Source organism: Embiotoca jacksoni, unplaced genomic scaffold (genome assembly GCF_022577435.1).
Source record: "Embiotoca jacksoni isolate LCO1_2020_lvr unplaced genomic scaffold, fEmbJac1.0.p SCAF_5, whole genome shotgun sequence".
NCBI classification, from domain to species: domain Eukaryota; kingdom Metazoa; phylum Chordata; class Actinopteri; family Embiotocidae; genus Embiotoca; species Embiotoca jacksoni.
The window spans coordinates 12,526,428-12,553,930 of NW_027185403.1; the positions used below are offsets into that span (position 1 = coordinate 12,526,428).

The 27,503-nt window shown below is 43.2% G+C and overlaps 1 protein-coding gene across 3 annotated transcripts in view; it reads left to right on the plus strand.

Annotated features, from left to right (window-relative positions):
- The first annotated feature begins 692 nt into the window (after positions 1-692).
- atrx (ATRX chromatin remodeler) overlaps positions 693-27,503 on the plus strand; it is a 31,392-nt gene continuing 4,581 nt past the window's right edge. Inside the window, exons 1-31 of one of the 3 annotated variants that reach the window (XM_069171336.1) lie at positions 693-900; positions 1,759-1,825; positions 2,927-2,988; positions 3,086-3,135; positions 3,231-3,352; positions 3,439-3,519; positions 3,700-3,809; positions 3,936-4,003; positions 4,422-6,550; positions 7,216-7,285; positions 7,681-7,817; positions 7,907-8,068; positions 8,171-8,285; positions 8,399-8,498; positions 8,743-8,916; positions 11,140-11,281; positions 11,400-11,509; positions 11,982-12,128; positions 12,217-12,394; positions 13,211-13,348; positions 13,486-13,661; positions 13,756-13,873; positions 14,972-15,102; positions 15,372-15,463; positions 15,594-15,733; positions 16,461-16,611; positions 16,730-16,830; positions 17,640-17,748; positions 17,912-18,089; positions 18,558-18,749; positions 26,393-26,542. In XM_069171336.1, coding sequence (XP_069027437.1) covers positions 2,932-2,988; positions 3,086-3,135; positions 3,231-3,352; positions 3,439-3,519; positions 3,700-3,809; positions 3,936-4,003; positions 4,422-6,550; positions 7,216-7,285; positions 7,681-7,817; positions 7,907-8,068; positions 8,171-8,285; positions 8,399-8,498; positions 8,743-8,916; positions 11,140-11,281; positions 11,400-11,509; positions 11,982-12,128; positions 12,217-12,394; positions 13,211-13,348; positions 13,486-13,661; positions 13,756-13,873; positions 14,972-15,102; positions 15,372-15,463; positions 15,594-15,733; positions 16,461-16,611; positions 16,730-16,830; positions 17,640-17,748; positions 17,912-18,089; positions 18,558-18,749; positions 26,393-26,542 — 5,628 coding nt within the window. In that variant the 5' untranslated portion in view covers positions 693-900; positions 1,759-1,825; positions 2,927-2,931. The remainder of the gene's footprint in view (positions 901-1,758; positions 1,826-2,926; positions 2,989-3,085; positions 3,136-3,230; positions 3,353-3,438; positions 3,520-3,699; positions 3,810-3,935; positions 4,004-4,421; positions 6,551-7,215; positions 7,286-7,680; positions 7,818-7,906; positions 8,069-8,170; positions 8,286-8,398; positions 8,499-8,742; positions 8,917-11,139; positions 11,282-11,399; positions 11,510-11,981; positions 12,129-12,216; positions 12,395-13,210; positions 13,349-13,485; positions 13,662-13,755; positions 13,874-14,971; positions 15,103-15,371; positions 15,464-15,593; positions 15,734-16,460; positions 16,612-16,729; positions 16,831-17,639; positions 17,749-17,911; positions 18,090-18,557; positions 18,750-26,392; positions 26,543-27,503) is intronic. The other 2 variants (XM_069171338.1, XM_069171335.1) reach the window with 2 other exon arrangements.

Genomic DNA, 27,503 nt, shown 5'->3' on the forward strand with positions numbered 1-27,503 from the left:
TCTGTAACTTAACACTCAACATATTCAACACCAGTGCAGTTTATTTCGAGAGATAACTGAGGCACTAGACAGGCAGAGATGCTCCAAGTATTTTAATTTAGCTCCCTAATTGGAAAGTTGTCAAGTCAAACTTTAATAGTTTTTTATAAAACTGTGTGATACGTTTATAAATTAGAAATTTACCAATTCTATTGCTGAAGAAACATGAAAATGTTTCATCATTTAGGGGGTGTGTGGGTCCTTGTTTTACCTTCCATCATTGAAACCTCTCAGGTTTTATTTAGAGCCCAGGGTTTAGAAGTCTTTGAGGCACAAAGTGGAAGAAAAAAAAAAAAAAGATCCAACATTTCACCGAGAAATCAAACATTTCATCTCAAAGTCCAAAACATTTTTTTTTTTTAATATTTGTATAATATAATATTGTTGTTTTTTATTTCTTGTCACCATTCGACATTTAACATGAGTGTTACCCTTTACATCAGCACGAGTAACTTTTACATGTCATACTTCAGATACGTGTACTTTACAGTAAAAGCTGCATTACGTTGAACTTGAACGGAATCTGCTCGCTGTCCAACTCTTCTTGCAGACTTGTAGAAAATGTGTGCTTTGATTAAGGACCACTCAGAGCTGCGGAGCGGCTGAGGCGCTCAGCCAATAGGAGCGCGCACAAGGATCGAGGCTAGGTGCGCCATTTTACTGCGTCCACAGCCATCCGGCAAGATGGTCCCCTTGCTTTGTCTCCCCTGACCGGAGTTGCTTCGGTATCCAAGCGCTTCTTCTGGCTTCCCCGCCATTAAAAAAAAAAAAAAAAATCGGCATTTCGGATCGAACTGGACTAGCCGCACCGTAAACTAAACGCGCGTCTGTCAGTCGAGAAATGAAGACGGTGGAAAGCAGGTAGGAGCGCTCTTTTAGTGTGTTTGTTTGGACGAGTCGGCTTCGCATTGATCGCCGTGCTACCTTCACTAGCGGCGAGCCGGGCCAAGCGGAGCTAGGTAAGCGCGCTAAGGCTAGCCGAGTTCAGCTACTGTAAGCTGCGCAGCCGGCGATGCTCGAGGGTCCGCACATACGCAGGACGCACGCGGGAGTGCGGGATGTTTTGTTTACGTAATTCAAATGTAAAAAAAATAAAAATAAAAATAAAAAATGTGACTTGACTGCGAAAGTGCCGTTTTGTTTGACGGGTACAAGCCGGCGATGTGTTGTTCTGCTACTTTGGATGCTACGCGCGCAGCGCCAGGCTGCGAGGGTTAGCGCTGGTTCGCGCCACGGCGTCGTTAGCTCGAGGGAAGGCCCTGCGCGCATGCAGCGGTGCATGCCCCCCATGCATTGGACCTCTGCATGCACAGCCAAAGGTGGCAAGGTTGCCAGGGGCAACATGGGAGGGGGGGAGGGGGGGCAATTAAAAGAGGCGGTTGTGCATCGACGGCGCCCGCTAACGTTAGCTCGTCTGCACCTTGGCATCCCCTGGAGTTCCGGTGTCGTGAAAACACGGAAAAGGCGTCGTTGAGAATAAAGAAAGTGGCTTTAAATGCAGAAACGTGCACTGCTGCACTGCTTGTTTGGGATATCGGGCTCTTTTTTTTTTTTTCTTGCACTGTCACTGAATTTTGCTCAAATGTGTCCGCCGGTCGCTGCCGGCAGGGCTGAGTGATAGTTATCGTAGCTCGTAGCTATCTAATCAGCACATGATGATGACGCAAAAATAAACAGCGGTGTCTCTGTCTGTCTCTGTCTCTGTCTCGTCGTGCCAAGAAATGCAGGTTACAGCATGTTGGTAACGCACAGATTCAGTATGAACGCATCATCGCAAACTAATGCTGTAAGTGTGCTTTTAATTAAAGATGTTTAAGCGACGTTACGTGCAGTTTTGTTTTTGTATTTTTTTTTGTTTTTGTATTTTTTTTTTGACAGACAACAACAAAAACATTTGATATTTCCACAAACTATCTGCAGACACCATGTGCACTTGGCACCACCTTCCCAGAAGCGTAACACTATGTAATGCTGTGTGATTGTCGTCAGTAAATATTTTAGCACTCCAGCTAACAATTATTTTCATTATTGATTAATCTGTTTATTTCAGTACTTTCCCAATTAATTGATTTGCTGTTTGGTCTTTTTAAATGTTAGAAAATGTTGACAAGTGTTTCTCAAGCCAAAGGTGCAGCCTAAACTGTCTTGTTTTGTCCGACCAACAGTCCACAACCAAACGATATATATCATGCGGGACTGAAGGAAGCAGAAAATATCAACATTTAAAGCAGCTGGAAACAGTTGTATTACTTTTTTTTTCATGAAATAGTTTTTCAAAATGATTAAATAATTATTGAACTAATTTTCAATTAATTTCCTGTCACTCAATTAATCTACGAATCATTGCAGCTCTTAAATATTCTTGACTTCTTAATCATATAACAAATGTTTACATATCTAGGTCTGGGTGATGCAATTGTCCAGTAAAGGGGAAATTTAAACCATAGGAATTTGAATATGACAAAATATTGGTAAAAACACAACTGAATATGAAAGATAAAATTGAAATCTGTACATTTGTTTATATTAACTTTGCCTACCGCTGTTGTTTATTTCCTGTTTCCCTGTTATAATTGTATTCATGCTATGCTGTCTCTTACATCTTGTACAACACCTGGAGAAATGAAAACATCTAAACATCGCATTTTAGAAGTTTTGAATTGTTTAGAAATGATCACAAAAACACAATATGAAGTACTGATCATTCCCTGGACAGTAATAAAACTTGCCATGCTCGATTTTTGTCTTGTATTACAGCAGTAAATACAGGTTGAATTTTTTTTTATTTCAGACTAAATTTGCTGTAATACATCATCATATTTCATGGAAAAATATGTTAGTTCACCAATATGTTCAACCAGAAACAAAGTTTCAAATGTCTCTGCAGGTAAAATGAGTCTGGCTTCTTCTGAACCACACTTAGACCAAATGGCAGAAAAAGAAGAGGAGGTAAGTACATTACCGCCTTGGCTGTCGATATGTTTTGACTTTGAATGTTACGAACTTAATTGTCGAGCTATTAAAATAAATCTCGTATCCTCGTCAGCCTGGCAGCTCAGCAGAAACTATGAAGCCCTCTTCTTCTCGCAGCAAGAGGTGAGCAGATTTCTTAGATGTGCCAGTATTTTGCAGTGGGGCGTTATCAGAAGAGTTCACACAGACATCGGCTTGAAATGTTAACCTCATTTTAGGAAGCCCGCCACTGTGGCGAAGCACACTGGACCAAATGAATCTGAGGCCTCAGCCGAAAGTGAGAATGAAGGTGCAACATCTGACAATCCCTCCGACAGTAACACAGGCAGCGCATCTAAAGGTATGAACTATAGGAAGCTGCTTGTTGGTTTTGATTAAGACAGTGTTAATGCTGATATTTGGAAATGTTGCTGTTTCGTTTTTCAGGCACTTTAGTGATAAGACCAGCTGGGAATGAAAATAAAGGGGCCATGAAGCTCCGAGTGGATTTCAAACAGAAGAAAAAAGGTAATTTAATTTCCCTATTTAGAAACAAAACATGTGTTTGCTATGTTGATGTTCACAAGTGAGCATGCATAGACATTTAGAGCCAATGAACTGGATCTCCTGAAAATGCTAAATAATTTAATGAGGGAGATCAAAGTGAATGAGGGCAAAAGTGACAATTATTGATTTCTTTTATCACAGATGATACCCTGCAGAAGAAGGTAAACTGCACCGCCTGCGGTAAACAAGTAAACCAGTTTCAGCGCAACTCTGTGTTTGTGCATCCCGCGCTCAAAGTGCTCATTTGTAAGGTAAGAAACCCCATTTACCTATTTCACATATTTTCATGACCATTTCTGTGATGATCTACAATGATATCTTTCAGTTTTTTTACGATCTTGATGTACGAGTGATCGCATTATTTCCTCTTCCTCTAGTCATGCTACAATTACTACACAAGTGATGACATCAGCCGAGACTCTGATGGGATGGATGAGCAGTGCAGGTACAAAATTTCACTCTCGACCAACAAAACATTATGATTTATTTGTCAAACTAAAGTGACTAGAAGATACACAACAGAATTAAAAAGATATGAGTTGTAACATTGTGGGTTTTGTTGGGCGTCTCAAAAGAGCACAACATTTATAAAAAATGTCCCCTTGTGGGATTAATAAAGTAACTATCGATCTATCTAGCTATATGACTTTAATATTGTTTGTGTATAATAGGATTCACAATGAAAATGTATAAGAGCGTAACTACTTGAATGTCCATCTAATGAAATATTGAAAATGTTTATTTTATCATCATGCATTTCTTTCAAATCAATTTTTGTTTTATATGCCAATTATTTTTACTCATATTTTTCCTATTTTGAACATTTTCTAATTGACCTCAAACACTATTGAACTTCTCCCCAGGTGGTGCGCTGAAGGCGGCAAGCTCATCTGCTGTGACTACTGCAACAACGCCTTCTGCAAGAAGTGCATTCTGCGTAACCTGGGCAGGAAGGAGCTGTCGGACATCACTGACGAGAACTCTAAGTGGCACTGCTATGTCTGCAGATCCGAGCCCCTCCAGGATCTGGTCTCCAAATGCAATCGCGTCATGGAGAAGCAGGAACTTGTGCACCTCAAGCAACGGAAAACGGATAAAACCGAGGAGTGCGAGAGCAAGAAGCACAAGAACAAAGCGGCCAAAGAGCACAAAGCAGTCGTCAATGGAAAAGAACACACTGAAGGCTCTGGGACCATGACGTTCTCCTACAAAAAACTGCAGCTACCCAAAGAACTTATAAAGAAAGCAAAAAAGCTTGTTGAAACTACAACAGGTTTGAACAATACGTTCATCCAGTTCATCCAGCAGGCAGCCGAGGACCAGGGAGAGAAGTCTATCAGGTATCGGCATTTGAAGGCCTTCAAGGCCGTCCTTTCTGATTTGCAAAAAGCCCACAGTGCTTTGGAGGAGGCTCTGGATCCCGAGTTCAAAAGCATGGAGTTGCAGAATGGTAACGAAGGGCAACATGTTGTGAGAAAGAGCACAAATGCTGCGGCACCTGCAGAAAACGATCACCCGGACAATGTGGCGGATTCAGTTGAAGAGGCTGAGGTTGCTCAAGAGATGGAGACGGAGCCACCTAATGAGCAGGACATGAAAAATGATCAAGTGTCGAATGAGCCGGAAATGACCGACCACCAAACAGAAACTGATGTAACCAAAAAGATCATTAAAACTGAAGTATGTGATGAGGGGCTAGTGCCAACTGGTGAAATGTCCTTAGATCACGACATTATGTCTGTGCCTCCTTCTGTTCCAGAAGAGCTCTTTCAGATGGTGGAGAGTCTCGCAGATTCCTCCATGCTCTCACAGACTGACACCAATTTGGACACAGACACTGAAACAAAGTCAAATGAAAACACAACAGACTCTCAATCCCCTCAACCCAAGGTCAAGAACCTCATTGTCAAACTGACTCCTGTGCCAGTCGTGACAACTTGTGGGTCACGTTCCTCCAGGTCCAAAAAAAAAGAGAAAGAGAAAGAGGGTAAAGAAGAACACGAGGAGGAGAAAAGTGCTGCCTCGGATACAGTAGATGGGACAGACAGCCCACCACCCAGCCGCCGCTCTAGTAGAGTGAAGACCACTCCTTTGAGGAAGCAAGCTGAGAAGGCTGAGAAGGCTGAGAATGAGTCCTCTGAGTCTGAGTCAGAGGAAGACGGTAAGGACAAGGAGAAGGCCAAATCGTCCAAGAGATCAAGTAGCACCAAACAAGAGGATGGGAAGCAGACCGAGGCTTCGGTGAAACAGACAGAAGACTCCGACTCCGATGAAGTTCCTCACGTACTGCTAGAGAAGGCTGCAGCAGGCCAGAGCACAGATGAGGAACAGGGAAGTGCAACTGCTAAAAAACGCTTATTCAAAGAAAACGCATCCACACATGATGAAGAAAGTTCGGCCAAACGCAAAAGGAAATCTGACAGCTCTGATTCAGACCAAGAGAATAAAGGAAAGAAGACGTCCAAGAAGAAGAAACAGAACGGCTCAGGCTCCTCAAACTCCGACTCCGACCAGGAGTCGAAGAGTAAAGTAGCCACAGCGAAGAGGAGATCGAGCCGTGTGAAGAAACAGGAGGAAGCTAAAGAAGACAAAAACTCACCTGAGAGAAAGGCGGCCAGTCGAAAGAAGTCTTCTGAAAAGAAGCAGAAAGACTCTGACTCCTCAGACTCCGACTCCAACCAGGAGAAGGAGAAAAAGAGTAAAGCGAGCACAGCGAAGAGGAGATCTAGCCGTGTGAAGAAGCAAGATGACGCAAAAGAGGAAGACACAAACTCACCTGAAAGGAAGGGGGCAGATCGGAAGCGGTCTTATGAGAAGAAGCGCAAAGCAAAGGGCTCCAAAGCAGCCTCCAAGCTGCAGTCGTCCTCCAGTGAGGATGAGGAGGAGCAGCAGGCTGAAGGTGACTCCGGAGAGGACAGCGACGCGCAAAAGATCAAACCCATTGTGGAGGATGACTTGGTGGGAGGCAGCGGACCCTTCCGTCAATCCTCAGGTAATTTATAAATCCAGCCATGAAAAGAAGGGTTTTATATTTTGCAAACTTCAGTCATTTGGCTTCTTGTCAGAAGTCACATGAGATTATATATAGTGTGTATAGTTGCTATAGCTACGGGAAGTTACTCATCTGGCACATGTATTCACACTTCCGTGTTTGTACGTACATATGGGGCTGTGATAGGCCGTGACCCTGTTCAGGATACAGCGGGTAATAATGATGGATGGAATCATCTTAAGACCTTTCACGGTGTTTTTGCGACGAGGATGTTCTTGACAATATCACAAAATACTGAAAAATATTTTGTAATCAATTTCAAGAACATATAGTTGTAATATTTTTATATGTCAGTGTAAAGTTAACAGTTTGTCTTCAAATATTCAGTAAAACATTTAACTGTAACACTTTCTCAGTTCTTTAGTTTATGAACAACAACAACAGTAACTCGGTGAGATTCAGATTATGTAGAAAACAGCTGCTTTGAGTTTGTTGCTTTGCGCAGGTTGCTCGATTCATAATATTATGCTGCGTCAATAAGTCTAAATGTTGCTATTATCATAATATGAATATGTTTTATCGTTACAAATTGCACCGTTACTGCAGGACAGAGCCATGTTGATGACGTGAATGCTCTTCCATTGATTGCATGTTTTATTGTACAGGAGATGAAGGGGACACAAAAGAGGAAGGCGCTCCAGTTTGTGAAGATGACGACGATGATCCTGAAAACAGGTATTTAGAAAACGTCAAGTTTCAATTTGTCGTCATCATTCAAGGTCAGCGATGAAAACATCTACATATCTATTGGGTAGAAAGGCTTAAATGTATTGATGAGGTAGTATACTCGATACTTGACTCGCTAAGCGAAGAACACGGAAGAAAGTTTTCATTTGAAATACTTCACAACGTGTCCACTGGGCAGCATTCACTATGAAATTAGTTATAATTCTATAGTGTTAATTTACAACATAAGTCATGTCAGGGAGCTTTACATGGTAAGACTGAAACACTTGAAATGTTTTTGCTCATACTCTTTTAATTAAACTCATTTTGTAAAAGCACCTTTATATTGTGTGCTTCATGTTAAACATTCCTGTTTTGTCTGTCTGTATTTTCTTTTCCTAAAGGATTGCTAAGAAAATGCTTCTCGCCCAAATCAAATCTAACTATTCTTCGGGAGCAGAGAGCTCCTCTGATGATGAAGGAGATAAGGACGAGAACTCCAAGAAAGTCAAAAAAGAAAATGAAGAAGAAGAGCAGCAAGGTTCCATATTTACTAAATATAACCTGTCAATTTCTAACAAGTCTTCCGAACTGTGATTGGGCTCAAAGTATTTGTTTCTCTCCGTCAAGATGATGACGATTCAGAAGACTCTGGTTCTGATGTTGAAGTGAAGAAGAGAGGCAGACGCCACAAACTGCTTCGTCATAAACTCTCCCTGAGTGAGGGTGAATCAGGAGACGAGAAAGCTGAGAAGAAGAGCAAAGGGGGCAAGAAGAAGTCAGGGCAGAAAGGTCAATTTCTTAATCTTTAATTTGTCTAACTCTGTTTACAAATATTTTCAAATCATTAACCGTAAAGTGACTCTCTTTCTTGGTTCTTTATTTGTCTGTCAGTGAGCAGCGACGACTCTGCAGACTCCGACTTTGAAAAGTCCGAGTCCAGTGAAGAGTCGGGGATCAGTGAGGAGGTCAGCGAATCAGATAAAGATGAGAAGCGTCGAAAGACCAGGTGAGAAGATCGATCTCCCGTCCAATCAGTGACAGCAGTTTCCTCTAATGCCAGTGGATCTGGATTCACGTAGTGCTGCTCTTGCTCAGTTAAATTGTGCTCTGTATGTGCAGATCCTCAAAGAAGAAGGATGACGAGAAACAGAGAAGTTACAAGCAGAAGAAGAAGCGACGCAGGATCAAAGTTCAGGATTCCTCTTCCAGCAATGAGAAGGTGTTTTAAATGCGATGCACTCTTGAACTGTCCCAGACTTTATTTTTTCCTTGGTGGAGGTGATGGACCCGCATGAAGTTTGCTAGTCCAGTCATGCATGACGCATAAAATGTAATTTCAATTTACCCTGGAGTGTGTTGTGAGGATTATTGAGGGCACAAATGAATCTCAGGGTTGCTCTGATAAAAATGTTTCCTAAGGGCTAAAGATCAGAGGGCTCAACTTTTAATGTTCATTTCCACAGAGTGGGGAGGAAGATGAAGACGACCAAGATGAAGCGCGCAAAGGCCGCAAAAAGATTCGCAAAATCCTGAAGGTCAACAGTCTGCGGACGGAGACGAGAGATGCTCTGAAGGAAGAGGAGGACAGGAGGAAACGTATCGCTGAGAGAGAGGCACTCAGGGAGAAACTCAGAGAGGTACCGATGAAATGTCCTGCTGTTATTGGAAATGCAGACTTCAAAGCCCAGAGCTGTCGCATCGTCACCACGTCGGTGGAGTAGTGACCCAGTAACACTGAATACCAGGTTAAATGTTCAAGGCCTCATTCGATACTGTGAGGACATTTTAGTCCTTTACGTGGAAATGTGTTAGAGGAGCTAATGATGAGCCGTGCAGCAGTGGAACGTGTACACTGTATACTCACTAAACCAAATCATATACCCAAGTGAATTGCCAAGGTAACACCGGTTCTCTGAAAATTCAGCCAGATACAGAGCGAGGTTTTAATAAGAACCACTGCAAGTCGGGCGGGTTTGTAACACTCTTAAAATTATTCAACTCCAAATCTACTCCTCCAAAGTGTGAGAAACATAAGTGTCACATGGCCTGCAAGTACGACGTGTCGGCCAAAAACAGGGATAGTGGAAGACATTTCTGAGATCATCTCGTCAAAATGACTTTGCGCTCAGTTATTGACGTAAAAAGTAACACAAGTATTCGAGTAAAAAATTTAATAAATAAAAAAAATTAAAAAGAGAGAGGTAGTGAGAGAAGTTAAATCCTCGGCTCCTCTCACATCTCATCACACACAGCGTGATGTGGTTGTTAATGCCGGTTTGGGAGCTCACAGGAACGACTGGAAACCAACTTTTTTTACCCGATATTTCTTAAGCTGCCTGACTATCCGATCAGCAGTTCACCATCACATCGGGTTCGGGTCACATTCATGCAGCAAACAGGTGAAATTATGATGCTTTTAAAATGGTACACTCGAAGGAACACCTGCACACGAGGGCTGCACGACTCTAGATTGAATAAATATCACTTTTCTTGCTTGGAATTGAGATCACAATTCTCGCGCTCTAATTTGTTCTCATTATAGTTGATTATTGCCCTCATTTAACTGGTACAGAAGGAAACGCAACAAAAAACATGGTGCCTGATGTTGGACCTGTAAATCAACTGGACAACAGAAAGGAAGCACTCTTGTTTTTAGCTTAAATGCAGCAGCTTCCTGAATCTGACACTGAACATACAAACCGTAAACTTCAGTCTCTTCTGTTGCTTACACAACCTTTGGACGAGTGTTGTCTTTTCTCCAGTGTCTCTCACTCACTCTCACTGGGTTTATTTTCCTCAATGTGGGTTTCTGCTGCTTTGCAGAAAGTAGGAGCACTTGGTTTTTATGCAGCTATTGTCCTTAATGAAAATGCAGCAGTGGCATGAATCAAGATCGCAATTTTAATACAATTAGTGACATCTTTTTCAGGATACATTGAGCTTTGCAGCCACGCTTTTACCATTTTTTTTTTTTTTTTTTTTTTTTTTTTTTTATAAACCTCGGTGTTCATGTAAAACAAGTCTGTAACGGTGCACCAAAAGCTTCCTCTGTATTTAAACGGTGATGTAGATAACCGCACATAAGCAGTTAGTGGGTGGGCGGAGCCGTGCGACCAAACCAAACATCGTTATCTGGAGGGAATCACGGGAGGGAGATGATGGCCACACAGAACCACAGCTGGCTGTGCAGCTGTTTGATGCGACTGATAAGGACACAGCTATCTTTTTAACTCTTGTGCCCTCTCACTCCAACCCTTATTTGTCGTCGTTGCCTCAGTTTGTTCAACCTGATGGTCACACCAGCTTTGTCTGCGTGTATTTGTTTGTGGGTGTGTGTTCGGGTCAAGTTGGCTTCATATAAGACTCAGTCAACTCTGTGGAGAAGTCAAGTTGGAGTGGTTCAATTTTCCTGCGAACATTAATGAGCCAAGAGCAGCACGCTCATGATTCAGTGGCACCAGTGTGCCAACAACATAATTAGCAGCTAGGTTTTTGTTTTTAAAAATAATAAAATATTTTAGTAGAGTTAAGAGTATGGCATAACTACCCTCATACCATGCAGGGTCATTTGTTTTTTCAGAAAGGTAAATACGGTGCGTGATGATCCATTAGTGTAATTCATCTTTCTTCTCGTATAAAGATGTCCGGATGTAAATGTATCTGGTCAGAGATAAAACGGCAGATATTTAGTTGTGTTAGAAAGATGAAAGCTGTCCATTAGCACTCTTGCAGAATTACAGTTCAATGATCAGATTGCAGGATATGAGCTTGTACTTTCCTTTCAGGTTATACATGATTGACTTCAGCAAATTCCATCTTTTTGTGTGTCCCTCTTTTCCCTACCTCTAAACCGTGTTCAGGTGCTTGTGGTGGAGGAGTCTTCCCAGGTGACCTGTCCCATCACCACCAAGCTGGTGCTGGATGAGGATGAAGAGACCAAGGAGCCGCTGTTGCAGGTGCACAGGAACCTCGTCACGAAGCTCAAACCTCACCAGGTCGATGGTAAGGAAGAAGTGAATTCAGTCGCAAAAAACATTTGTATCTGACAGCAATATCAGTGGAACAAGGGTAAGATGCTTCAGACTAATGTCGGCCCCTCTGTCTTTGTGTTGTGTTTCAGGGGTGCAGTTTATGTGGGACTGCTGCTGTGAGTCCATGAAGAAGATTGAGAAATCTGTCGGCTCTGGCTGCATCCTCGCTCACTGCATGGGTCTGGGGAAAACTCTGCAGGTGAGGAACACACACAGCATGTCTCTGTTGTCTGGGCTATAAATACCACTGAAGCTGTGCAATAGGAATAAAAGAAACTGAAGTTGCATGAACTGTTATTTTGTTTTGACATAAATAAAACACAGTTCACTTTGGAAGAACTTTTAACAGTTACTTTCATCAGATCAACTTCTTTCACATCAAGCAAAGGAATAAGAAGAGGAAGATTATTTGACTTTGTTTTGAATGCTGTAAATATAGTGGAAATGTTGAGATTAAAGTCAAAATGTTGTTTGCCTGGCACTAACACCGCAAGTTTGACATGTTCTCAAAATGCAAAATAATAAAACATCTTCCTCTCATTTATTTTCCTGACGTGACTCTTAATACTTTGTAATACTCTGTGTACTTGTCAGATCCTTTGTGAATCAGTGTTTTCAAAGCGGTTTGCTGTCCCTGTGTGTTTAACTGTAGTTCTCATTTTGCCCTGTAGGTGGTGACCTTCCTTCACACGTTGCTGCTTTGTGATAAGGTCGATTTCACCACAGCACTGGTGGTTTGTCCGCTGAACACTGTCCTCAACTGGCTCACCGAGTTTGAGAAGTGGCAAGTAGGAATGAAGGATGAGGAGAGTTTAGAGGTAAGACGTCGCTCTTGTAACCGTTCAAACTGTTTCTGTTTGACAGCAGTGCGCCGCTTAGCATACTGATCCTTGGTGCGTTTGACAGGTGACTGAGCTGGCCACAGTAAAGAGGCCGCAGGAGCGCTCGTATGCCCTCCAGCAGTGGCAAGAGTCAGGTGGGGTTATGATCATGGGCTACGAGATGTACCGCAACCTGACGCAGGGTCGGAACATCAAGAGCAAGAAACTCAAAGAGACCTTTCAGAAGACGCTGGTAGATCCAGGTACGGCGTTTTGTTAAGTTTTATTAAAGTTTAAGAAAACACAATTGTAAAAAATAATGCAGAAAAAAACAAACTCCTTTTTGGGCCACCTTTCTCTTTGCTGTCTGTAAAATGATCTGTTTATTGGCGGAGCGGCCCCAGCCCGGACAGTCGTATCTTTAATTAATGCAGCTTTTAATCACTTCAAGATTACATTCATACACTTGACAAACATAAATTTGGATTTTTAATACAAATTCCCAGCTGACATCCAATCCACCTTTTATAGACATCTCAATTTCAGAGTTGGCACTCCAGGGAAACTTTACGGTTGTTTTGATGACGTAAAATTCTTTACAAAATACATGTAACAGAAAACTTAATGTTATTGATTTTTATTTTTTCAAATGTGAAGTTTGCTTTTTGGCAAGCACACAGCTAATACTGGAAGATTGCAGTGCTTTACTTCTTTTGACCAAAAATAAGTAGATAAAGTGCTGGAAATTGCAATAAAAACACTCCATTAATTGGTAAACTACACATTGTTAAGGCCAAACTACAAAACCCCTGAGCAGGAACAGTGCCAGTGTTTTAACCTGCTGACCTTTTAGCTTTGTTTACACCCAGACAGATAACATCAGTTATATGTGGCTCAAAAAAGCCAGCTTTTAACATTAAATGAGGCTAAAATCTCTGACACTAGATCTCAGGCTGAAAAAGACCTCTACTGTATTCTTTTTTTTCTTTTCTTTTTTTTAACTGTTTATTGTGGGATGTTATTGTTGTGACATACCTAAAATTGTCCAAATTAAAAATGTCCTTGTTCCTTCTCACCAGGTCCAGACTTGGTGATCTGCGATGAAGGTCACATCCTGAAGAATGAAGCTTCTGCCGTGTCCAAAGCGATGAATTCTATCAGGACGAGGAGGAGGGTTGTGCTGACGGGAACGCCTCTCCAAAACAACCTCATTGAATGTGAGACTTCCTTGTTTCTCTGTGTGGTCCATATATTAAAAAGGTTCCGTAATTGACAAACTGGTTTTATTCAGAGGATGGTAGGTTAAGATTTTGTGTGCCTGTCAAAATGTAAATTTTTACCTCCGTCTTACCAGACCACTGCATGGTGAACTTCATCAAGGAAAACCTGCTCGGGTCAGTTAAGGAGTTCAGGAACCGCTTCATCAACCCCATCCAGAACGGTCAGTGCGCCGACTCCACGCTTCACGATGTCCGGATCATGAAGAAGAGGGCTCACATTCTCTATGAGATGCTGGCTGGCTGTGTCCAGGTAAAACTAAATGTGTAAAACTGTTAATTCAGCCTCTGTTTGATTTATTTATTTCTGCCTCCTAAAGAGAATAATTTCTTTCTGCTCTCCACAGAGGAAAGATTACACAGCACTCACCAAGTTCCTGCCTCCCAAACACGAGTACGTGTTGTCGGTCAGAATAACTCCGATCCAGTGTAAACTTTACAGATACTACCTGGAGCACTTCACAGGTGAGAGCCATGATCTCATGAAGCTTTGTGGAGCTCAGGGTCTGGAGAATGGCGGCGGTCACTTGACCTACTTGGTTCAAACAATTGTGAACTTTTTGGGTGTCAGCAGCGGCTAGCAGGGCTTTTTCCATGTCAAGTCTGATTGCACAGACAAATATTCAGCCTACGCTCAGACCAAAATATAATTCATTTGAGAATTCCACTGGAAACCGTGTAGTCCAGGACGAGGCTAAAGCCGCTGCAGGAGTCCTGTTTCTCCTAAAAGTGCTCTCTTTACTGGATGTCGCTTACTCAGACAAGGTTTTTGGATAAATGGAAGGCCTTTTTGGTGGAGCTTTGTTAAGTCGTTTAGTGGACTTTCCTCTCAAGAATGTGTGCGTGTGTGTGTGTGCGTGGCAGCTGGCACAGTGCCGCAGGCAGGGTTTAAGCCCAGTTTCCCACGTCTCCCTAATGAAGAGCTCTGGGAGAGAGGGAGCAGAGGGTGTAGGGTAAAAGGGGGTGGGGTGAGGGTGTGGGGGCATAAAGGAAAAGGAAAAGAAATTTAGAGGCAGTAGGGGCCGGAGGTTTTACACCAAAACCAAAAACAAAGAACAGGAGAGCTGGTATGTTAGAGCAGGAGTGGTGTGGGGGGGGATGTGCTGTGGCTCATTAGGCCGGGTTGTCCGCAGTGCACACTGCTGATGTTGTGACTTTGGCTCTGGACCTCCACAGTGGTGTCTTTGGACCACCAGTCAGTCTGCAGGGTGACTCCTTTTGCTGCTGCTTGTTTGATACTCGTAGTAACTTCTGACTTCGTGGGGTCAGTGCAGGCCAACATGCTGCCGCTCACTTTGGGAAGCAGCTGATTGAACATATTAGACGACTGAGATTAGACATTTAAATACTGACCTCCATAGATTCTTTTTAAGTTTCCACATTGCTTCCGCATTTGCTTGTCGATTTGATTTGTGTAAATAATAGACGGGTCAGGTTTAGGGGCAGACGTGAAGGTTTAAGTTTTGTTACTCTGTGTTTTATTGTCTGTATGTGTACAGAGATTGAGAGCATACTGCAAACACACAGCCATCTTCCTTCTCATTCTCTTTCCCTTGCGTGCAGGTGTTGGGAATGCTTTTGAGGGGGGCCGTGGCCGCGCGGGGACCAAACTCTTCCAGGATTTCCAGATGCTCAGCAGAATCTGGACCCATCCCTGGTGCCTTCAGCTGGACTACATCAGTAAAGAAAACAGGGTAGGGCTGGGGAAGACGAAACTAAACCACACTAAACACCAACTGAAAAACTGGGAATACATTAGCACAAATCACACATACACTGTGGGAAAACAATAGAAACGTACTGCTGACAGGTCATGCACCGGGGGAGAACAACACACATATTGCCGCCGCAGCAGAATTTTCCCCTTATGCATCATTTCTGCTGCCCACGATCCCGCTCTGTGTTTGGTTGACCTATATCACCGCACAGTCGAGCCTCACACAAAGTGCACACTCTCTTGCAGGGTTTCTTCGACGAGGACAGTATGGACGAATTCATCGCTTCAGAAACAGATGAATCCTCCATGAGTATGACCTCTGAGGACGAGAAAAAAAAGTAAAATCACATCCATTTCTTTGTTTCTTTCTACATTTACACCGATACGAGCTCATTTAACTGGCCCCTCTCTCCTGCATATGTTACTGTCACTGATCCCGTCTTCTACTGCGTTCCTCCGTCCTGATAGGAAAAAGAAGAAAGGTAAAGGAAAAAAGAAGGGCTCCGATGACTCGGACAGTGATGATGTGGAGGTCATCAAGGAGTGGAACAGCAGTTCTCGTGGCAAGAACGGAGAAGGTCGAAGCAGACCTGAGGTTGTTGAGGAACGTAAGTTTGTCACGTGGGCATTTTGGGTCGTTGGCTGGATGAAAGAGGGACTAGAGCTGTATGTGTGGGAATATCTGGAGTGTTTTTGGCACTGAAACACAAGACTAGTTACACCCGTGTTTGAAAAACCAATGGTGCTCTTTACCACTTATTTCCACATGTTATTCTGAATGTTAGTAGCCTTGTAGCTCCGTTTTTGTTCCTGAATTGTCTGAAAAACATCGAGTTAGTGTTGACTGATACTAGCAGCTGGAAATTGGACAGATCTTGCAGATTTGGATGGCTGGCATTAGATAGCAACTTAAGCAGCATAGTTTGAACTCAGTACAGTATTCAGTTTTTGTGGTTCTAACTGATTGGTTAAAGGTGATTCAGTCAATGGAAAAGTGTTTTTGGGTTGTGTGCAATAATCACCCACTAAAGTAAAGCAAAACAAACCTGAGCTGACTTTGTGATGCTTCAGGGGTCGCTGTATGTTAGATGTCATTGTATTATTATGTTAATATAAGTTGAGAAAAAAATGTAATTCAATAAATAGATTATCAAGGATCAGGAATTTGATTGAGCATATGGACACAGGAAAAACACATTTTATGACATTTCCGCACACTGCTGCTGTGATGTAGCAGATAATCATTTAATAGTGAGGCTTGATGTATTTTTTTTCACAGGCTCGACGTTGTGAGACTATGAACACTAATCTGTACCTTTTGTGCATCTCAAACAGCTCGGGCCTCTAGCTCTGCACCCGGGAGTCCCGGGGCTGACTGGCACCGGGACTTTGTCACCGACGCAGATGCAGAGATCCTGGAGCACTCCAGCAAGATAATGCTCCTGTTTGAGATCCTGCGCATGGCCGAGGAAATAGATGACAAAGTGTAAGTGTGACCGTACTTTATGCAAGTAAAACCTTTCTCTCTCTCGGTTTGCAGTTTTACTGGAAAGTGTTTGGGATTAATCAGACTGACATGACTGTATCTTTATGTTTGTCCTCAGGTTGGTGTTCAGTCAGTCCCTCATCTCTCTGGACCTGATTGAGGATTTCCTGGAGCTGGCTTCCAGAGCTAAAGAGGAAGACAGACCTTCTCTGTACAAAGGTATGTTTTTCATTCTTTTATTGAGGACGCTCTAACTGTGTTGACCTTTTGTGCGTCTTTGAACAGCTTCCTTCTTAATGTTAGGATTTCAAAGTCGGCTCTTGGTTTCATGTTATCCTAAAATTGCCAAGCAATGTACAATAATTTAACCCGTCCCCTCACAGAGCTAAGGAGCCGTGTTGTCGTCTCAAGGTTCATTTTTCTGGTTTTGCGTTGTATCTTTAAACTGACCGAACTGTGTGAGAGCAAAAAAAAAAAAAAAAAAAATGTTAAGAGTAACTTTGGAGAAGGCTGACGTGTTTTGACGGAGATGCAAGTTTCAGACTCGTAACACAGCCCACATGCAACATGTATTCTTGTACACGCTAGTGTGCTTATTACCCTTAAACACACACAGACGCACACATACACATTGCCGCTGGTGTAAGGTCATGTTCCTAATTAAACTTCAGCAGCTGTTTTTGCTTTCATTTTGAAAATGATTAGACCTTGACTTTTTATTCCACAAAAAATGTTTGCTCAAGGGTTTGTAATTTGTAAAGAAAAGATCACAGTGCCATAATTGGAAACATACTGAAATGTTGGTTATGAAAAGGCTGGTGGGGGGGGGTTGCCATCTTGAAGGCTATACACGGCTGGCCTGTAACCAACACAGCCATCTATCTGCTGTCTGATAATACCCAAAGTAAGTCCTTATGGCAAGGAAAAGGTCCAGTTGATGGTGACACGTGTGCTTTTGAAGATTTTGTGGGGCATAGATGGTGACAAATAGTCAAAACAGATTTCTTAACTGTGATATGTTTGTGAAGGTGAAGGCAAGTGGTTCAGGAACATCGACTACTATCGCCTGGACGGCTCCACCAATGCCACCACCAGGAAGAAGTGGGCTGAGGAGTTTAACGACACTACTAACATAAGGTGAACTGCCTTCACTCTCTTCAATAAAATACAACACTACGAGACCAAGTTTCTCAAACATCTCAAGTTTAAATGGTTTCCTAATATGTCTTCAAGTACAAATATTGTTGGACATAAATAGTACTTAAAGTTGCTTCCCTCCCTCTGCCACTTTCCAACACAGAGGTCGCTTGTTTCTCATTTCAACACGAGCTGGTTCACTCGGCATCAACCTGGTGGCATCCAACAGGGTCATCATCTTTGACGCGTCCTGGAACCCGTCCTACGACGTCCAGAGTATCTTCAGGGTGTACCGCTTTGGCCAGGTTAAGACTGTCTATGTCTACCGGTTCCTGGCCCAGGTGAGCTTTAGTCTTTGTGCACGTGTCTTTGTGTGTGTGTAACTTTACAATTTGACTGGCCACTAATGACCAGCAAATAGATATAATAAGTAAGTGGATGTCAATGAACTGCTTGATGTAAGTTGTGGCCCACCTCAATTATTCAATATACCAGCAACTTCCACACTAAACTGTAATACCTGTTTTTATTGACATAAAGTAGATGTCTACAATTATGATGTTTGGTCAGCATTCTCACATCGCTGTGAGACAAGGGGAAGGTACTAGTTACATATTCATAGATCCGCACGTACTGAATGAAGGCAAAGGTGAAGAGTTACATCTGAGCCGTGTTTTTTTGTTGTTTTGTTTGTAAAAAAAATATGTAATTTTGACGTGCAGAGAGTTTTTAGTGGCTTCATCAATGCCACGAGAGGAACTTCATGTAACTGTGTAATTTGATCTCCTTATTTCATTCTCTTCTTTCAGGGTACAATGGAGGAGAAGATTTACGAGCGGCAGGTAACCAAGCAGTCTCTGTCATTCCGTGTTGTGGACCAGCAGCAGATTGAGAGGCACTTTACAATGAACGAGCTGGCCGAGCTCTACACCTTTGAGCCCGACATGCTGGACGATCCTTCAGAAAAGAAGAGCAAGAAAGCCACACCCATGCTCCCTAAGGTAAACATGCTTATACTGTATGTATGCATTTAGATTTTTAACATAAACTTAACTTAAATGCCGAGCTAAGCAGCTTTTTAGAAATTAAATTTAGATGAACTCAGACATGTAATTGGGCTTTGAAGAACCATTGACTGAGATTTCATGGTTTTCTTTAGACCAATCCCTGAAGGAAATGTAGAAAATCAAGCTGAAACCTATTAACGGTAGTAAAATAGTCTCTCTTTTTTCTGTCCTCCAACAAACATGGCACACAATGCCATTTTAAATGCCAAACTTGTTTTTCCTGACTTGCAGCGAGTAGTATATTCTTCCTTTTGAAGTTTAGCACATTAGTGATAAACTATTTAGATCCAATGCCAGCTTGTATCCTGTTTAGCCTTTCCAGGGTCTTTCTATTTCTTCTCGTTTCCTTTCATAATCCTGCACTCGCCTCCTCTCCTCTTAATGCAGGTGCTGTGTCACTATTTGGGCCAACTGGGGTTTAATAAAAACACACAGCCCTTAGATGGGCCATCCAACCCAGCACAGCTGCACAGATCTCTCTGTTTACAGCTATTTACTAAATAGTCTTCTCATTGCAACACTGCTGCTGCCCTGCTATAAACCTGCAAGCTTCTTTTTTTCATTTATTCCTTTCTATCTTTCTCTTCTCTGTTGATCTTTCCCACTCCTGCAGTCTCTGGGTTTATTCAGATCTGTTTCTTAAGTGTTTTTAGCTCTTTGTTTTGGTTTGACCTGGGTTACTCTGCAGAAATCGGTAAACAGAATGGAGAAAAGAAACACTGTATATGCAGCTTGCTTGCTGTTTCATTGGACAATCAAGAGACCTTTCAGTGCACCTTTATGGAAAAATCTGCTTTTAATTCATGCCGTCAAAAGATGTTGCTATTCCCCTCGTGGGTATTAACAGGTAGGAGCGCTGTGTGAATCCACTCACGAGACAGCTGATATCATTGCTCTCACTCTCCATCTTTCTCTAAAGCGTTAGTAGCGGAGCACAGTTGGAGATTTGAAGAGGAAAGATGTGTTCATTGAGCTGCGGCCTGTTAGTCTTGTATGATCTTTAATGAGCCCAGTGACATTTATGTGACACAGTATTAAAGACGGAGAGGCTGACAAGCTCTTTAACAAGCCGACCTGTTTGGCCAGGGGGTTAACTATGATGTGGCAGCAGGACTGCTGTATTATGGAAGGAATTTGCCGTCTGGAATGATGTGAAGATGAGTCAGAAACCCTCCATCACTCTCAGCCAACAACGCTTTGCACAGAAGGAGAGATAGATTTGAGGTTTGTACGTCTACTCCTCAATCTTCACCGAGAAGTTTTCTCAGCCAGAGAGGCATATTGATCCGAAACTCAGGTCACAGAGGTCGATATTTGTGCCTAGGCACCTTATTTTTGTCCCATTTTTTGCATTTGTGACTACAGATTTGCTTTTTCTCTGCTGTCCTCCTCTTTGTCATGATCTCTCTATGCTTATTTCTGCACCGCCCTCCCTCTCATATTCTACCTTTAGTTTCACTTTCCTCCTGCTTTTCCTTACTTTTCCCACTCTCTCCCCCGACCACCATCACCCCACTCCGTCTTTTCCCTGCCATCATCGCCACCATCTGTTGCCATGACTCGCCACTCTGCCTCCAAATGTTCAAAGCGCACTCAGTAAAGTTGTTTTTCTTTTCCTCCCTCTGGCCTCCGCTGCATGATGAAGGGTCATTATTTAAACCCCTCTCTTAAAGATGTCTCTCTGCTCTTCAGAAAAACTAATTGGAGACAAAGGAAGCAGGCGCACTTCCCGCTAATGACAAAGAAGGGCCTCGCAGCCCAGACATGAGATTTTGACTCCCCACCCACCCATCCTGAGATACTCTTACCTACTTCCTGTTCATCACACTCCTCCATCTGACATGTTGCCACTTGTACAATTAGAAGTTGTGGTGGAAGTCTGTGGACAGTTTTATACAACTCTACAGCGCTCTCTGCAAATGTTCCTGTGTTGTGCTGCGTCGGTCAGGCAGGCGCACTGTGGGCGTGCCTCGTGTGTTTTGCTCTCAGCAGGTGATGGCTGCAGTGGTCATTAGGCTCTGACAGGAACCCTGAACGGCTGTGAGCAGGCTGCACTCGAACAACAGTATAGACAGGAGCAGACTGGAGCAATAAAACAGACCATGCTTGTCTCATTAGGGGTAGTAAGTCACTTTGACCTTTAAAGGAAAATCCTCTCTAAACATTTTATCAGCGATCAGCAGATTACAGGAGTAAGTCTGTCAGGGTGGTGTTGTAAATCATTTTTTCGTGTACCCACCGTCAGCTAGCCCCGTCTAGTTCTACGTGGGTAAGTGTTTTTTGCCAGCTTTCAGAAAACATGCCTAAGCTTGTTGTAATGCAGGTGGAGAGAGCTCTAATGATAGTAATGGCAGGAAACCCAGTCATCGCAGGTGAGAAAAGACAATAGGCATCGACGGGCCTTAACCCTCATTAGTTACACTCTGGTCTGTGGAGACACTGATGTACCACCTCTTCTATAATGAATCTCTCTCTATGGTTGAGGGGTTGAGACACGAGTCTTTACTACAGGTTGGTGACCAACACTGAAAAGCTTACATGTACAACTGATGGTTTGTGTTTTAGTGCGGCATTGATGCTACATTGGCAATCAGTGGGTACAAAACCTATGACCAGATAAAAAAATTTAAAAAAAAAAACGGACTCATAAGACACTGGCTGTCGACAGATTTAAAGGCAAACTACTGATAATCATGGAAATATGAGAATCAGGCTGCACCTTTTTAGACTCCTCAAAATAATTCATAGAGTTGTACTTGGTTGTATGCGCAAAAAGGGACAGAAATAGTTGTAAAAGTAAAGACGGCTCGAGAGCGAAGGTCCAACCCTGCTTACTTTCTCACCGCCACACAGTCGGCCAGTCGCTGCGTTAAAGTTAGCATTAGTTGCTTTCAGTGAAATTGTCACATGCAGTCGCGACTTTCCAAAAGGTGTGGGGGTTACCGAAGCTGTTCAACTGTCCGACAAGCAGTTTGATTGAAGTATATTCCTCTAACCGGTCCTTTTAAAGCCAATGAATCTGTTCAATGTGTGCGACACTTTGCCGCCGCTCCACATGCCCACTTTATAACCGAGCTACAAAAGCTGCACGGCCTGCCTCTCACTTCAGGTCTGACCAGAAACTACAGTACAGTTCTGCCATCAAACTCTCACGGACTCCTTGTGAATCCCTCCTGACCTTCCCCCAGCTCCGGCTGGCTAACTCGTGTAGAAATAGACCCCCCTACCGCTGCTAGCTGAGGCTTGTTTTTATAGGAATGTGGTATGTTTATTGTCTTGTTTTAGCCCTTTGTGACATGCATGATTTTGTTTCTTTGTTAATTGACTGACAGCTAGATAAACCCTTTGACTTGTACGCCGGTCCTGCAGGGTGTAAAGACAACGTGGTTGTGAGGGCCGGGGTGGCCTCCTGACGTCGGGCACAGCGCCCGTCGTTAAGTGCATTTCTGCAGAGGGACTGTTTAGAGCAGGCCACTAGAGTTATGTGTATCATTGGTGTGCAGCTGGGGCAGAGAGAGTTTTGACTAGATATGGTTAGATATTACAAATATCTCGGACGCTTGCATTCCTGCTGTCGGGATCCTGTCCTGGCCTCCCTTGGTTGCTATGGTTAACGCACCTGTGTGTCAAAAGCGGTTTCTGCCATTTGATTACATTTCAAACACACAAAAAAAACAGACAACTTGAAAACAGTTACTGTCATCGAACAACTAAGAAGTTCTGTCACTTTGTCGCTTCAAAGTTGTTGGGTTTTTTTGGGGGGGTTTTTTGGTTTTTTTTGGGGGGGGGGGGGGGTGGCAGGCAATGACAAGTCTGTTTTCCCAACTTTCATCTGTCTCCCTCCACATTTATTGCCTCCTGTGTGATGTGTTTCTCTGTTAAGTGGAGGTTTACTGTTGTGGCAATGACAGAAATAAAATAAAACTGAGACTGTCGAAGCATGGTTAACACATTCTCAACACTTTCTTTGGCCGTTTAAGGTGCAGGAAATTGGGTTAACATGGTTGAGAATGTTCACGGTTCGGGAAAGTATCTGAAGACGTGGCCAAAAAAAATCCTGCCTATTAATGCAGGCGGGTGTTTAACTGCATCATACCTTTTACAGTTAAGCGCCACCTAAAATCTATTGGTGAAGTACATGTAGGAGCTTGTGCCAAGTAATAAACTGCATGAGGCCCACTTTTGACTCCCAGGTTTTCATCTTTGTGATGCGAGAGCTGCTGAGATTGGAAACTGCTTTATATCATGGACTGCTGGCGGGATAGCCATAATATATTCATCTGTAAAAAATTGGCTTAAAGGGTGCATAAATTGTTCTCATTAGAAACAAACAGGAAGGATTTTGTATAGAAGTAAATGTAATGCATGTTTGATGCCTTGTTTGAGAAGTATAAAAAAAAGGTAGATGATTAGGCTCTTCTTGAGACTGTTGAGGTCGTTTTGTCTGATCTGAAGAAAGTCTTAAGGTTGTCCTCAGACATGGCCCGCCACCTCGCCGCGCTCCCCATATTTGTTCTCGAAGGCAAAAACTGTACAAGACGAGTTGAGTTGGGTGGTTTACTGCATTCTCTCTGAGCATCTGCCCACCCAGCGTCTTTTCCTTTCTCTTTTCCCCTGCAGTAAAGTGATAGGCTTCCCCATGCAGCTCCATAAGGATGACAATAGCGTAGGTCAGGTTACCTACAATCATTAGTGCTGCCTTAGGACACACACACACACACACACACACACACACACACACACACACACACACACACACACACACCAGGATGGGAGATGGACCGGACCACCCCAGAGCCATTGCTGGTGGGGATTACTTGGGTATCCCAGAATGCACTCTGCTCCAGTGGGAACGTCTGTGCTGTCATTTGACCTGCAGCTCTACTGACCCGTTACCCGGTCGACAGTCAGAAATGCTCCTCTTTCAGGCATTTGAATAAAAATACCACACAACTCCTAAATACTCAACAGATTGCTGCTCCCCCCCCCCAGAATTTGCTGAAGCTTAAATAGTAAACTAGAATACACTAGTAACCATAAACAAAAACTAATTCTGATATTTGTTTAGCACAGTTGTTTTTATACAGTTGGGTGTTTTATCCAGTACACAAGTTTCCGCTTCTGCCAGCAGACACACAAGAAGCTGCTGCTGTGGATTTTGTGTCCGTTTGCTGTAGTTGTCATCGTCTGAAAGGTCCCATGCTTTCCACTTCTCTCGTGTTTTATCTGCAGTCTTGACATCCATAAACATATTGTTTGAGGTTTTAAAAACTATAAAACATTGTCTCCCAACCTTCTCTGTGGAGCTCTACCAACCACAGACTGTTTTGTGTCTGTGTCTTCAGGGTGTGTTGATAGAAGTGACTCTCTCATCTGATTAGTTTCCTCTTTTCTGAGTTGTGCATGCCCAGGCCAACCATAATAGCTTGCTCGTCTTGGTCTTGTAGCTTTCTGCGATGGCGTGACTGCACAGTGTTTTCTTCCACATAAAAGGCTCGACAGCGGTCCATGCTGATGGAGGACACATGACATAACTGTTTGTGACATCACAGAAGTTGCAGAACATAGACTGCGTGCGTTTCTTTGGGCGTGAGCGTTTTGACGCTCTCACAGTATTTATACAGCAACCAGACCTCCTTTATAATCTGAAAAATTGGAAATATGGATTTATACAATATTAGACTTTTAAATAAAATCCTGATCAAGCTGATTGTTTGGAAATCAGCAGCGAGCTGTGCAAAATATTGAGTTGAATTGTCATCATAAAACAAATCAGAGGACTACTTTTGTTTTTGTGTCATAGTAAGAAGTACCTGCCATCCAAACGAAAGAGCCTGTGGTGGCATTGACTGTGACCTTTATTTGACCTGGTGCTCACCTACTTTGGCAGAACAAACCCCAATGGGTGCCTTTTATCCGAGTCAGGCCAACAGGCTCTTCTGTGCTTTTATGTCCTAATTAGAGAGTAAAGCAGCGGTTGAATCGCTGGCTGTGCCGCTGCTCTGAAACGTCTGGTTGTTCAGGGGTGGCCTGGTTTTGTCCTGATTGAGTGTGATGGCTGGGAAACATAAACACATGTCAGTGAGGAGCACAATTGGGTTCAGGGTCCAAGTATCAGCGGCTGTGGTGTGTGCGGGTGAAGAGCTCCGTATCTTGTTCGCTTCCTACCTGTTTCAGCCACCTCGTCTGTCACTGTCTGCAGTTGTAAAAGCCTGAAAAATAGTTCTTGTGTAGTTTTCATGCAGCTCACTTCTTCCCCTTTTGATGGATCCAGTTTCACTGCGTCTGGTCTGGTGTTTATTTTCAGTTTATTCAATACAGGTTTGCAATCACTGCCTAATTTCATAGTTTGATGTTTCTGTTTGTTTTTTTTCCCCCTATCCTTAATGCCAATGACATCTATGATTAATTTTGTTTGCACCTTCACACCCGTTGTCACTGTTCAAAGTGAGACGGGGCTGGAGAGCAGAGCCCCTCTGTGAATTGGCCCCTGTGGACGTAAATGATGCAACTGCTGTATGACGTTGTTTCCAGATTGCAAAGTTCCAGTTTAATGTAAAGCTAAGTCGAGACAAAGAAAAGCAAACGTGCTGCAGAGAGAGTAATTTAAACCATGTTTGTGTGAGTGAAGCCTGGCCCAGCTCTCTTAATTTAACTCAGGTATTGTTTTCAATAACAATGTAGCCATGGAAACCAGAGTCTCAAAGAAGCCTAATATATTTATGCATTAATTTTATTGTTAGAAGTGTCTGTCCACATCGTTTCTGACAAAGATGTGGTTGAAATTGTGTGTGTGTGCGCGCAGGTCTCATTGACCCATTTGTATTGTTTTGACATGTGGTCACATGTTAACTGAGGCTGTGGTTTCCCCGTATGAATACAGAATGGCAAGCTGCAGGCTATGATGATGTATCCTGTTGCTCTTCAAAATAAAGCCTCGTCAGTGTAGATCCTCTGTTACTACTTTTGTTGCAAGCAAAGTAACTTCGCTTTCAAGTCAATGTTTGTGTTAGTTGTTGCGTTTTAATAATTTAGGGGCATCTTGGTGGCCAAATGGTTCTGTCATCTCTGCTGGTTATTTCTACATAAATGCAAAACTGCCCAAAAAAACCCCCTCTAAAAAGTACTGTGGCATATGTCTTGAATTGGATTTCACTCCACCTTTGTATTCAGCTAAAATCAGTTTCAAATGTAAGAAGGTTATGAATGGCCTTGTGGATCAGGTGAATTCAAAAAGCTGCCAATAATAGTTTTTGGTTAAAATTCTTAATAATTCTGTTTGCTGCAGCTCACAGCATAGTTTTGATCCAGTAAAGCTCTATCTCTGTTTATAAGTATTTTTGCTGCATGCTTTTCAGTGAATGAAATGTTTTGAAATGCAATCTACTTTCCATGTGAATACGCCAGAAAAAGAGTTTGTGGTACTCTGAATAAAGAGCAACCTTTACTACTGAGGAGTCCAGCAGGTCCTCCTTCAGCTCCTCCAGAGAACTCCTCCTCTCCCCTCTACCGATGACATGAAACCCACTCTGACCCTCTCTAACTTTTTTTTTATTTTTATTTTATTATTTTTTTAGGATCCCATCCTGGCTGAGATCCTACAGAACAACAAGGACCAGATTGTGTGCTACCATGAACACGACTCCTTGCTGGACCACAAGGAGGAGGAAGCCCTGAGCGAAGAGGATCGCAAGGCGGCTTGGGCCGAATACGAAGCAGAGAAGAAGGTAGGCAAGAAGAAAAACACGGGCACGACTGCTACGCACTGGCACATCTACCGGATCCAAAATCGAAAGCACACGTGTGCAGCACTTTGCACTTGCGTCCATCATTCTCCAAAACTCTGTGACATCAAAGTGCAAGCGGAGCTGAGCGAGGTCCCGCGTTTGTTTGTCAAGATGTGCGAGTTACAGCGGGATCTGTAGAATCTTAAGAGTAAGCAGATGGCTGGGCTTCCCTCCGACTGCAGTGATGGTCATTTTGGCCCGCCATCAGACTGGTGCTCTGCTATTCGAATCACCGAGGCTGTCTTGAGCAGTGTCCCGGCCACTTACTGCAAGTGTGGGTCCCCGGAGGGTTAGGGACTCCTCTTCTGCGCACACATAATTATCACCGCCTTTTCCCTCTTTATTTCTTATCGGGCAATTAGTGGGGTTTATTTGGAGAAGTGTATGGAGAGAAAGGGGCAGGGTGTTGTAAGAGAGCAGGAGCAGGTCTTCTCTTCCCCCCCCCCCCCCCCCCCCCCATCCCCCCCTCTCCCTCCCGTGTAATCCTAGATTCTAATTCACTCTAATGATTATTTTTCCAACACACTCTCCCTCCCCTGCCCTCTGTATCTTAAGCGGCTTTTCCCTCCAAGCTCTTCTGCTTTTCAAGAGAACAGAGGGTTCCCAGTCGCAGGAAAAACAGCAGCGCCGAGGTCAAATGTGGGGATTTCAACTGTGTTCACATCACTGCAACCTGTCTTTCCGTAAAGATGCAAAAATATTGCATATTTGTAGGAGAAACAACTGGAACGTAACCCAACCTCTGCTAATGTCTTCACAACTTAAGGGCTGGCCCAGGCAAAGCTGTGTATGAATATCAGATTTGCAACTCGGGGAAATGGGAAAAACTGAGACCGTGATCAGGTGCCCGAAACCAAATAGAACCCAAGAGCCTTCGGTCCCACTGGGATGACTTCAGCTC